We start from the raw sequence: 12,898 nt of genomic DNA, 5'->3' as shown, positions 1-12,898 counted from the left end.
TACCTAGGGGTGCTTTCACAATAAGGTCATTAATTAATCCTATCTCATTGCACAATACCAGAGCCTGAATTTTTCCTCATCGGGCAGGCTCGGCGGGAGCAGGCACTGCCCATGGTCGGCTCCGCACCACAATTTTACGCAGGCAGGCCAATTAAGGCCCGCCCTGCGTGGATCCCGAGCGGTAGCACAGAGCTACCTGTGCGGGCAGGGGGAGGAGGGAGAGTGGGCCTGGCGTGCAGCTCGCACATGCGTGTAAAAGAGCACTTCAATCTCCCTGAGGCACAGAGCTGCCTCAGGAAGATTGAAGCGCTTTTTGAAAAAAATTAATAAATACAATAAAAAATCAATGAAATATGTCCCCTCAGGTGGCTGTCACTTGAGATGGGACATGTTTTTAATTTCAAAAGAGAGTTTTTATTTAATTTGTAATAGCTTTAGGAAACCTCATCCTGCTCGTGGATGAGGTTTCCTAAAAAATGTAAAGGCCGCTTGGCCTTTTCGCCTGCCCGCCAACCATTAGGTTGGACGGGCAGCGTAGACTTCAACTTAATTAACTTCTTAATGGCTTAATAGGCCTTTCAATTATCAGCAGGCACACAGATGACTCCGGTGCACGCCCACCGAACAAAATATTGCCATGGTGCGCGTTGACGGCAAGACGCACGCCCGGCATCGCGCGTCATTTTACGTTCCGGCATGTCGGGCACGCGCCCGCACGTCAAAGGTAAAATTCTGGCCCAGGTCTAGTGTAGCCTGTTCTCTGGCTGGCGCCAGAGCGTACAATTCTAAGAAATTCTCCCGACCCAAGAGGGTTGCTCGCATGCAGTCTTAACTTGCTGCTGTTAAATGAGGAAAATTGTAGGGTTGGAGATGGCTTCCCGACACTGTCAATTCCCTGACTTTAAACTCCCTCATGTCCACATATAACCCCATACCCATGTGTTTTTCCACATTAAAATTCAGTTGAATCATACAGCACAGGAGGCAATTTGGCCCATGGGCTTGTGCCAGGAACATCTAACTAAATGTCATAGTGGTTTCAATGGCCATGGAATCAATAGGACTTGGTCCTTGATCATACTGAGAAACTGGGCGCCATAAAAAGAAGAGGATATTTATTAGTAAACTCTACCATATATTTCATTCCCTAGTCCCGGACTCCATCACTCTCCCTGGCAACTGTATGAGAGTAAAACAGATTTTTTGGAACCTTGGGGCAGAATTTTCCCTTTGGCGAGTGTCCCGATGTCACTGCGCGCCATAGCAATATTTAGTTGGGCGGGTGCGCAGAGGAGAGCATCGTGCGCCCGCCATTAATTAACGGGCCACTTAAGGCCCTTGATGCTCCAATTGACCACGATTTTTCAGAGCCCATGCAATCTTCGGGTCGTTGCATGGGCACAACGGGCAGGCAGCTAGGATACATTTGTATAAACCTCATCCATGGGCAGGATAAGGAGGCTCAGTGGGGTCGCGAGTGTGCACTGTCAAATATTGATGTTTCAAATTTATTGAAACTTGCCTGTGTGATGTGCAATACTTCAAAATGCATACCAGCTACTTTGTCTGGACTCTTAACCTTCAGGTCAGCACTCTGCAGTGAGGAATCTTTTTTGGACCTGCAGGTTTCAGGAAGCCTTCCCTTAGCCTGGGAATGGGAGCTGAACTCTCCACTGGAGGTACCTCCTCTGAGGAGGAAGGGAGGGCTAGAAGGGGGAGGAGACCAGGAGTGCACATTCAGCCTCCAGGGGAGCCACCTTTTTGAGGATAGGTACAGGCACAAAGGGCGCAGGGACAAGAGGTAGATCAAGGCAGAAGGGGCCACAGGAGATGCCACTAGCCTGCTGCAAGGGTATACAGGCAGCGAAGCAGCTACCTCAATATGTCTGAGGTGCAGTGGCGAGGGGGGCTCCATCTCTCAAGGGATACAGTCAACTATATCTGTCAAATGATTGGGCCTGAGACACCCCATGCCAGTGGCTTTGAAAGTCACAGCTGCCCTCAACTTCTATGCCTCTGGCTCCTTCCTTGGCAGTGTCTCCCAATCAGCTGTCCACACTTGTGTCAAGCAGGTTACAGATGTTCTGTTTAGGTGTTTATTGACCTTCATCCGCTTCGGTTGGGACGAGGCAAGTCAGGCACAGCGAGCCAGAGGCTTCGCGGCCATTGCTGGTTTCCCCCGCATCCAGGGTGCTATAGACTGCACACATGTGGCCATCAAGGCGCCAGCAGATGAGCCCGGTGCCTTCGCCAACAGGAAGGGCTTCCACTCCATGAATGTGCAGATAGTGTGTGATCACAGGATGCTGATTCTACAAGTCTGTGCAAGGTACCCAGGCAGCTCCCATGACGCCTACGCCCTCCGACACTCCCAGCTGCCGGGGCCCTTCAGTGCTCTAGCCCGGCTCGATGGATGGCTGCTGGGTGACAAGGGCTATCCCCTCAGAAGTTGGCTCATGACGCCTCTCTGCCATCCAAGTACAGAAGCTGAGCAGCGGTACAATAGGAGCCACGCCTCAAAGGGCTGTGGTGAGAGAAACATCGGTCTTCTCAAGATGCGCTTCCGAAGCCTGGACCGCTCAGGGGGCGGACTCCAGTACCCCCCAGATCGTGTGACGGTGATAGTGTTTGCATGCTGCACTCTCCACAATCTTGTGCTAGAAAGGGGGGAACACAGTTGCTGCGGCTGCACACGATGAGTCCAGCAGTGAGTCCGAGGATGAGCATGCACAGGAAAATGCTGAGGGGGTAGACGCTGACCTGGGCATACTGCAGAGAGGCAGGAACACCCGGGAGGCTTTATTCCAATGAACCTTCAGCTGGCACAGCACAAATGACCCTCGAGGACAAGCCTGGGCTGTAGGCTCCATACTCGATACCTAAGTGCAAAATCTGCCAGGTTAGGGACAGTAACTAAGGGCCTTGCTAATAAAGCTGAATGTCCCACCAATCACTCATAACATTTTTGGAAACCATACACATGCAGAAGAATAGGGACACCCTCAGCCATGGTCACTTGCCTGAATTTAATCTCTCAAGCAAAGAAACTTAAGCAAAAAAAATGACAATGGTGTTCCAATTCAAAGCAAATCATAAAGACCTCATCTTGGGCCAACACAAAAGCACCAGTGATAAACCCGTGGTGTGCCTAAGGTGCCTTATGTTTACGTTTCAGGGTACTATGACATGGTGCTGACCCATTGCTGGGAGTGGCATCTGAGACAGCCTGCTGACTCTGCTGTCCTGTTGGCCTCGATGACCTTGGCGTTTGTCTTCTGGCCCGTGGAGCCTGTGCTGGGAGGGAGCTGCCAGTTCCACAGCTGGCATCTCCCCAGTCGTCGCAGCCTCACCGGTTGCTACGGTCACTGGGAGAGGGGCGGAGGAGCTGCCGCCCTCATCCGGAGCGCCCTGAGAGGTGCCCGCAGAGGACAGGCAGCTGCTGCGCCGACATGAGGTCACTTCAGACCTCCCTGCTCACTGTGAATGGATGGGCACTGAGCTGGGAAACATGGTGCCCAGACCATCTCCCACACTGGCACTGACCAGCTGAGGTTAATGCCGATGTGAGGGCTTGCTGGTCAGAGCGCATCCCCAGGAAGCCCTGATGGGTCTCCTGGAGGCGCCTCTCCACGAGAGTCGCCACTCTCCCCATGGAGGACATATGGCGCTCAGACATGTGGCTCATTGCTTTGGCAATCGTCCGTGTCGATGACTCCACCACAGAAACCAAGCTAAGCATAGCCTCATGTATTTCCCCCCGATGCTCCCGCACACCCGGCCGCATTTCCTGCCCCTGCTGTGTCGCGGCCGACCCCAGAGGCACATCATCAGGCAGCAACTGAGCATGTGCCTGGTCCCCTGCAGTCCTCTGACTGCTGGCGCCATGGGCACTCTCTCTCTGCCAACTCCTCCAGTGACTGTGAAGTGCCCTCACTGCTGTGCCCCGGGACACTAGCCGATGTTCTAACTCCCACTGAGGTGCTAGTATCTGCGCTGATGCCTGCCTGGCAGAGATGGTGTGACGCTGGTGAGACTTCAGGGCCCTCAGGTGTGAGAGGGGTTCTCTGCTGCTCCTCCTCCCAGCCCTGCTCTGCTAATTCTGAAAGGAAGAACAAGGACATTGGATCAGTTAACATGGACACAAGCAATGGTCAAGCCATGTTGCAAAATTAAATCACTTAACATTCAGCATTGCCATGGCTGTTGGGAGAACAATGTATGTATGCTGGGCATACATACGTGGCCGTGGCACCCCAGCCTCACCGACACCAGTGGACCTGGGTGCATGGCGCCTCTCCAAATCCAGTGCCTCCTACCCAAACCGGCTGAGAATGGCTAACTGCGCCTGGCCGCCGCCAGTCCTCACATGTTCTGCCGCGTTATGAGCATTCTTCTCCTGAAAATGAGAGAAGAGCGTTGATTTGTGCAAATTGTACATGGACCCTCTTCGCGCACAGCCCACTCCAACCAGAGTAGGACATATCAGGGCTCCAGTGCCACCTCACCTCGCTGCTGCTGAACACTCACACAGAGATGCTAGGCCTGTTCCTCACCGCCCTCCCCCCACCCCCACACCTTGGCCACATGCTGCCTACATCACATTAGGCACCATACGGTATATCCTTCCATAACAAGGAGGCGCAAGCACGTGGAGCGCAGGGGGCAGCAGATGGTTCGTTGCCACGCCACCTTGAAGCTCCCCTCCCAGCATGGCATCACCCTGACTTGGACATGTCCTGCAATTCAAGCACAGCGCCTAGGTGCAGCTCCTCCAGGTTGCCCCCAAAACAGTCAAGTGGGTCTCAGTGTACCACATGCTGTGGGCGCATGTGGTACACTGAGACCGATCTCTTCACCACCCCCTCAGGCTGACCTCGACATGGGCAATATCTGCTGGCCCACCCAGCGAAGGACACATGCCGTCAATGATTCAATGCAGTCACTACGCTCAGACTTGGGGGTGGGGGCAGCAGGGGGGTAAGCCGAATTGCTGGGTTAAGTGACCAATGCCAACATTGTCCTCACTCTTCCAGAGCGCAACAAGTCATTGAAGCGCTTGCGACACTGGATCCAGGTGCGCTGCACCACGTCGTGGAAGCTCACCACCTCCAGATGGGGGACCAGCACCTCCCGCTGTGCTGCCACCTCCTCGAGGAGGGCAGCAAGGCAGTTATCGGATAAATGAGGGGCACACTACCCCCCCCCACCCCCCCACCCTACACCCTACGGCTTGGCCTGGCCCAATGGCCTACCCTCTGGACTTGCGTCACTTACATTGCCCCTCTGCAGAGCCCTTCACCCAGCCATTGTGAGCAGCCTTTCCAAGGCTGCCAGGCCTTCCTTTATACAGGCCACCGGTTCACCAATGGACCCTGCGGGCTGAGCGCGCCCACCGCCGCTCACCCATTCCCGCTATGCACGGGAATCGTGAAGTACACTTGGTGGGCCTTAATTCGCCCTCCCATGTAAAATGGTGGCGGGGACCTGATCGCGAGTGGCAATCGGGTCCGCTCCTGCTCTGCCCCCACCACCTCCCCCCATCTCCGCCAGCCATAAAATTCAGCCCTTGGTGTCAGATTTGACCCCGAAATGAACTTCTAACCTGTAACCATGCCATTGCTATAAGTGCCTATTTTCACCTCAGTAACACTATTGACTCCAAGCCCCCTCAGCTCCTCCTCTGTTGAAACCCTCATCCATGCCTTTGTTACCTCTGGACTTAACTATTCCAGCACACTCCTGGCTAGCTTCTCACATTATACCCTCTGGATATTTGAGGCCATCCAAAACCATACTGCTTGCGTCATAACTTATAACAAGTCCTGGTAAGCCATCAACGTGGTGCTTGCTGACCGACAGTGGCTCCCAATGAGCAAAACCTCAATTTCACAATTCTCATCCTTGTTTTCAAATCCCTTCTTGGTCTTTCCCCTCCCTATCTCTATAATCTCCTGCAACTTTCCAAAATATCTAAGCTCTTCCACTGTTGGCCGTTTGAGCATCACCTATTTTAATTGCTCCACCATTGGCAGGTGGGCCTTCCGCTGCCTTAAGCTCTGGAAAACACTTCAAACCTTATGCTCTGGATTTTCCTCCCTAAACCTTTCCACCTCACTTTCCTCCTTTTAAGACACTCCTTAAATCCTATTGATCAAGCTTTGGTCATTGGCTCGAATGCATCCTGATGTGGTTCAGTATTTGTTAAAGCTACTGTGAAGCACCTTTACTACATTCAAGGTGCTACGTAAAGCTGCTATTTTCCATTGCTTAGCACAGCACTAAGTTAGTCAAGGAAGGCAAGAATTTAGAAGAGTAACTGAAGAATTTGCGACAATTTAGCACTAAAACACAATAATTATTGTTTGAAAATGGAAGAAAAGATGTGTAAATATGGGCAGTTTCTGAGATTTGGATGGTATGCAAACTTTGTGGATATGGAGAAGCCTACTTTATGACATTGATGTGGTTAGGGAAGTGATAGTGTGTGATAGTAATTTTGTTTGTTGTATCAGATGGATGCCAAATAAAGGGTCAGGGATGATACATGAGCTGACATGTATCCTTCAACTGACTGGATAATAGGATGGGCAATTGAGGAGTCCAATATAAGGAATATAATGTGAGCACTCGGAATGATATAAGTGATTGACAACCAGGCAATAGCTATGACTAGAAGATACTGGTAAGTTTTGGCAGGGGCACTACAGCTTGAGGATGCAGACAGATCTGAAGGTGGGGAGGAGTGGAGGGAGAGGTGCAAGAAAGCATTGGGAATCGGATGAGAGGGCTGAGAATGGCAAGGGTGGGCAAGATGTGGCATTGGGAACAGAGTAGGCAGAGGACCAGCAACATCAGAAATAGGAGTGGGAATGGTCAGGACATGGTACTGGGTTGCGGAGGCAAAGTAAAGTGGACATCACCATAAACCAAAGAGCCATTGAGCTTCTGGAAACTGAAAAGCAAGCACAATGGCAAGTAAACATACTTTAAAGCTGTTCTATGAAATGTTGATCAAGCAACTCTCAGAAAATATTTTCATAAAATATTTAAAACCAGATATGAGTCAGTAGTTCAGCTGACTCATGATCCTGGATGACCTTTGCTATCTTTAAAGCTAGCAGGTGGTTTTCTTGCTCAAACCATCTCATATCAAATGGTCTTTAATGCAGATTAGTATGTTTAAAATAAACTGTTATTCAAGAATGTAAGTCTGGTGTGTCTTGCACTTTTTTGTTGCAGTCTTCAGGAGAACAATTTAGTTGATGAGGATATGCTTCACTTTGCAGAAGGACTCCAGAACAACTCCAGCTTGAAGGTTCTCAAGTATGTAATGATGTGCCAATAACTGTGGCCCCAACTCTAATTTTGTTCATAGGTTCATACTGCACAGATGAAGACCATTCAGTAGATCGTGTTATTGTGGCCTCCTTGAAAGAACTATCCAATGAATTCTATTCTCCTGATCACTGCCCATAGCCCTGCAAAGTTCTCCTTGTCCTGTAATTTGTCAGGAACTTGAAATATGTACCTTGCTTGAAATCTATTGCAAGATTATTTTTTGGATACATTAAGAAAGGCCAAATCATGTATTTCCTTCCCCTTTCATGGACATTGTTTGATTATTCATTATTTTCTTCCATTTAAAAGGCATATTTGCATACAAGATGTTTCTATTTACTCCAGGTGTACATGGTGCTCTGTTTTCCCATTGCTTATTGGGTCCATTGTGTTCTTTTACATTTGAGCCAGTCTTTCACTTTCCATTCCATTGTTGCATCTCCTGATTCAGCACCACCAGAGATTCCAAGCTAGGTTTTTTCCAAAAATATACTTCATTCATAAAATTTGTACAAATTCATTAAAAAAACGTTTCAAATTGAAAATTACAGAAAGTGCCATAAAATTCGAATTGTCTTCATACAGTGTGTTCCACTCCTAGGTGCCTCTACACAATCGTAATTCTCTTGATATTTACAATATACATTCTATGTCGGGCATACAGCCTGAGGGCAAAAACATTTCAATTTGAAAATTCACAGGAAGTGCAATGGAATTCAACTTTCCTTCATACAGCATGTTGCTCACTGAGGTGCCTCAATACAATTTCGATACTCTTGATAATCACAAAGTACATTCAATATCAGGTGTACAACCTGAAATTTTCCAGACCCTCGATGTTCTGTGGCTGAAAGGCCTTAGACAGCGACTTTTCCCCATTACACTCCTGCAGCAGCTACCTCAAGCTTTAGTGTGTCTCTCAGTACATTGCTCTGGACTTGGATTGTGCCACTCTGCAACACTCAGTTGAGGGTAACTCTTTGCACTGGAAGACCAGTAAGATTCAAGCAGACCAAGGAGAGATTCCAAGCTAGATGCTGGATTGGGATTTTTTTTTTTTGAAAATCACAAGAATTGGCACTACAGTTGAAATTCAGGCAGGCTAATGTAAATCAATTTTTTAAAACCATATGCCATCTAGATTTAATGAAAATAAAATTGGGATAAGCCTTCTTGGTACCCTGGAGGAAGTCCTAATATTTTGCATAAACCAACATATTTGACAAATATGCCCATTGAAACTTTGAAAGGGCATTGATGCAACAGTGAGAGTCCAGAGAAGCATGGCTTGCCCAGAGAACTGAACTTGATTTGATGAGATGAAAGATGATTGAAAGATTAATTAACCTGCCTTGAGCATGCAGAAGTAGAGAATACAGGTTCAATAGATCTATGAAAGTAGGTAACTGTGTCTTGGAAAGAAATCCATCCAGTTACAGGTTTAAGAATATTATAACTTCACATGAATTTGTGGTGACTCCTGAACACTAACATTTTAATATGTGAGCATTACTGGCTATATTCTTATGTGTGCTTTGTCCTTTTTTTTGGCTGAATAAATTCAACATATGGAGATTTCCAGTCAAAGTGCAGCAAGAATTCTGGGTTACAAAGTGAGCTATGGTTAACAAAAGAGGTATGCACATCCTTCTGCATCAACATTTCCTGGACACCCAGCCCCTAATTTAAATTGTCTTGAATCTGACTGAGTGAGTGCCCATGCATACAACTCTCCTACCTGCACACACCCAGGCACAGTAATAAACGTTGATTATCAGGCTCTGTGAGAAGAACCCTGTAATTGCCAACCATTGGATGTTATGCTGCTAGCAAGACACTTGTTGTGACAGAGTTTTTGCTTTTGAGGTACAGTATATCTAAGGGCAGACCTAGCATCTTCAGTTCCATTCAACCAAGTGCACAAGTCACTGAGGTGAGATCAAAGTTGGTGTCTGCAAAGACATGCATTTATGAGCAAATGCTTATGAGAGGATTGCTATTATTTTGATATTAGAATATTGTTTAAGGTATTGATGAGAATTAAGAACTGAATTGGTCATTAAATCTACTGACTTAATTTGCTTCTCTGTATATTACTTTCTCTTAAACATAAAGTCATATAGTTTGAGCCATACGGTTCTTTAGTGTGGTGTTTCTGGTCTTTTGGATAGACCAGGAGGGTAAAGTGGGCAGCCTGTATTATTTCTGATAGACAACCATATTGTTCATCCTGAGCCACACTATTCCATCCACTGTATGAATAAGATTTTAGTCTGTCATTGGAGGTTGGCCTCATATGGCTAGTGTGGGTGAATTGGAGGTCATCCAAATTGCATGAGTACCTTCACTTAATATGTGAACAGAATGCTCATACCATGGTTTTCTATTTCTTCCTGCCTGCAGGCTGGCGCAAAATAGAATCAGCAGAAAAGGAGTGGAGTTTATTGTCAAAGCTCTGAAGCACAATGTTACTATTGCATCTATATGGTAAGCAATGAGTTAAAAACCAAATACATCGTCGTCTTTCCAGCTCTATTCAACCTTTAGGATCAGTAGTAGATCAAACAGCCCCTTGAGTCTGTTCCATAGAATCAAATAGAATAGGACAGCACAGAAAGAGGTCATTCAGTACATCAAGCCTCTGCTGGCAAATGATGCAACAACAAACTTCTTTGGACAACACAACCGTACCTGTAATCAGCAGGAGTTATTAGTAATCAACGGGGAGGCTGACGGCTTCTTTGAGGAGCTGAGGTGGGGTAAGGGGTGGAAGGGAGCACTCCTGCTTCTCCTGGCTCACAAGGAGTGTCAGTGTGTCCCTGTGGAGCCAATCTCCCTTTAATTGCCAGTTTCCCCAACTTCTGGGAAACCTGCACAATGTAGTTAATTTTAAATTGGGGAGTCAATTGTGCTGTGGGAGCCTGGTTTAAATATGTTAATGAAGTATATTGCTTCTCTGTAGCAGAACAATTGGATGTCATGAAACCCACCTCCATCAAAATGGTACCCACACCCTGGTCATTCGCTTTCCCCGACCGAGCTAACTTGGTGCTGGTCCTTTCAACGTGCTGTCTCACTCACTTAACTAACAGGCTATGCACTGAAATATCTCTGCGAGGGATCCTTCTACTTACAAGCTCTTTACTTGAGCACTATCTTGGCACTGTGTCTTCAAAGCTTTTCTTTGCAGTCACCTGCTGCGTTTTCAAAATTCTCTGACACTGCAACTTTGATGCTGTCCGACCAAAGCTTCAAGGATCTTTGCATGCCACGTAGCATGATCTAAGGCTGTTCAAATGTCATATCTGTACTTAATCTTGCTGCCGCCTGTCTCTGACCACTGCTGAACACCACGTCATGTTATTAGAATAATTGCTCATAAGGGATTGGGTAAACACATTGTGGGTTCATTCATTTAGACTAGGCACATGAGAAGTTATACATGGGTATAAAGCTTGAAGCCACCAGAGATATGTGTGCATGCTCTGATCAAAGCAAAAGTGAAACTGAGACTGGATCATATGACACACTTCCCTTCTAGTGCTATCATGCTGATATCCATTAAAGGCATTAAAGGAGTCACGTGTGTGCGAGTTAGGGTCACATTTCATGCATTTAACAGTTTAGCACCCCACACATCAGCCTGTCATTGGGCTTGACATTGAGATAATCATCACTGGAAAATTTTGATTAGTTAAGTTTTATTTTCCTGTTCAAAGTTAGGATTGGCCTTATCTCTAATTTCCAAAGCTCAAATAGATTTTCAATACTCTGTCCAGAGTCTCATATAAATAATACCCTTTTGCAGAAATGCCACAGAGTTGCAGATGTCCCTGGAAGTATAACTAAACACCTTTTTTAAGAGAAGGGACTGAAATTTTGAGGGGGCAGGGTATTGAAGAAGCTACCACAACCTGCAATGTGTCACATTCTATTTACAGCACAACCGGGAAGCTGATGCAACCCAAACTAATTCTGAAGAAAACTTGAGTTACACGAAAAATATTGTTTTTTTTTCATCAGGTTAGGAGGAAATCACGTGACTGCAGAGGAGATCGAAGAAATGACAGCAGAAAGAAGATTGACATTTTGATCAAAAACTGGAAAAGGGAACTATGTGCCCTTTTGTTACTTCCCTCATGGTTCTTCTGTCTCATGAACTGCATTGATAGATGAGAGAAATTTATATTGACCAGGGTCGTACTTATAAACATTTTTTTAAAAAAAAACAATTTTTATTTTATCTACCATTTGCCCATTGTGGTTTTATTTCTGTTCTTCACTGGAATGGTTCTAATGTTTGTATGGCCAACACACTGGATTTCACTTACAACACTGCCCTCCTTTTATTGTTCCTGTGTCTAACTGCGATCCTGACTCTCTCCAACATCAGAGCCCTGTATGCTTTAGCTAAATAAGGAAATTGTGTTTATTTTGGTACCTCAGGGTATGTTTCATAGCAAATTAAATATTTTTGAATTGTGTCACTATTGTAATTTAGGCAAACAGCAACCAATTTATACACTGCAATGAGATCATCTTTCAGTTATGTTGGTTGAGGGCTATATGTTGGCTGGAACACTGAGAACTTGCTTGCTCTTTAGTGAATAGTGCTCTGGGACGTTTTGTGTCCACTTGATCTGCCAGTCAAGGCTTCAGCTTAATGTCTTGTCAGTAATGCAGTAAAAGGTCTGCCTGGATAATGTGCTTAAACCTCTTGAATGAGGTTTGAACGCATGACCTACTGATTAGAGGCAAGAATTAGCCAAGGAAGGCATTTAGCCCTTTTTTTTATGTCCGTCTTTTCTATTCTTCAGTGTTACAGAATGATTCCTGCACATTTCATCATATCTTGTACTCCACACAGATTTAAGCCTAGAAATCGCCATTGATTAAATATTAACTGTGGGTTACTGAAAGTTTTTGGGAGAATTTTCTCTTCATCATTAGTTCCCAATATTTCTTATATTTGCTGCAGGAGTAAATTGGGTGGAAATTGGATCACATAAAAGGCTGACCAATTGAACCTCAAAACTAATTTACAGGCACAGCAAGAAGATTGCTAACCTGATGAAAACTGCAAAGGTAGGACTGAAGTACAATATGGAATATCAAGTACCTGGTCAAAGTAACCATGCCATAAAAAATAACCCACGTTATCTGTAAGTTAATTTGTACTGGATCATTCTAACAATTAATAAAACCTCATTCTGTGCAGTCCTACCACTAGGGACACAGTCCACTGAATACATACCATTCAGGACGTACCTCAGCATAGGAGAAAATGCAGTCAGATCTTAAAGGTGGTGGACTCAAAAAATCCTGGTAATCCAGCCTAGCTGCATGATGCATGTTCATTTAGTGTCATGGAATAAGCTGCAGGATGTGTAGCTGTATGACACTGTACTACCTAAAATTGCATACCCTTAAGACTACTTATCTGCTTGCATGGAGAGGTGGCTCATATTTAAAGGGAACACAATCCCAGGCACTTCCAGCCTTTGACTCCATTTGAGAAGGCCATACTAGACACCGTAGCCTGTGATAGAATGGGAATAGT

At 46.1% G+C, this 12,898-nt stretch overlaps 1 protein-coding gene and 1 long non-coding RNA gene across 9 annotated transcripts in view; one reads left to right on the top strand and one right to left on the bottom strand.

Moving 5' to 3' along the window:
• The window catches only part of nod2 (nucleotide-binding oligomerization domain containing 2), a 66,787-nt gene extending 54,226 nt beyond the window's left edge, over positions 1–12,561 (top strand). For 5 of the 6 annotated variants that reach the window (XM_078544295.1, XM_078544296.1, XM_078544291.1 and 2 more), the window contains 3 exons: positions 7,240–7,323; positions 9,742–9,825; positions 11,367–12,561. In XM_078544295.1, coding sequence (XP_078400421.1) covers positions 7,240–7,323; positions 9,742–9,825; positions 11,367–11,514 — 316 coding nt within the window. In that variant the 3' untranslated portion in view covers positions 11,515–12,561. Of the gene's footprint in view, positions 1–7,239; positions 7,324–9,741; positions 9,826–11,361 lie in introns of all 6 variants that reach the window. The other variant, XM_078544294.1, reaches the window with a different exon arrangement.
• Positions 1–12,898, bottom strand: part of LOC144682039 (uncharacterized) — a 38,006-nt gene that overhangs the window by 11,474 nt on the left and 13,634 nt on the right. For all 3 annotated transcript variants that reach the window (XR_013576922.1, XR_013576920.1, XR_013576921.1), the window contains exon 2: positions 7,679–7,808. This is a non-coding gene — a long non-coding RNA (uncharacterized LOC144682039). The remainder of the gene's footprint in view (positions 1–7,678; positions 7,809–12,898) is intronic.

Source organism: Cetorhinus maximus, chromosome 6 (genome assembly GCF_964194155.1).
Source record: "Cetorhinus maximus chromosome 6, sCetMax3.hap1.1, whole genome shotgun sequence".
Classification (NCBI taxonomy): Eukaryota; Metazoa; Chordata; class Chondrichthyes; order Lamniformes; family Cetorhinidae; genus Cetorhinus; species Cetorhinus maximus.
This window is presented reverse-complemented; position numbering and strand designations above follow the sequence as displayed.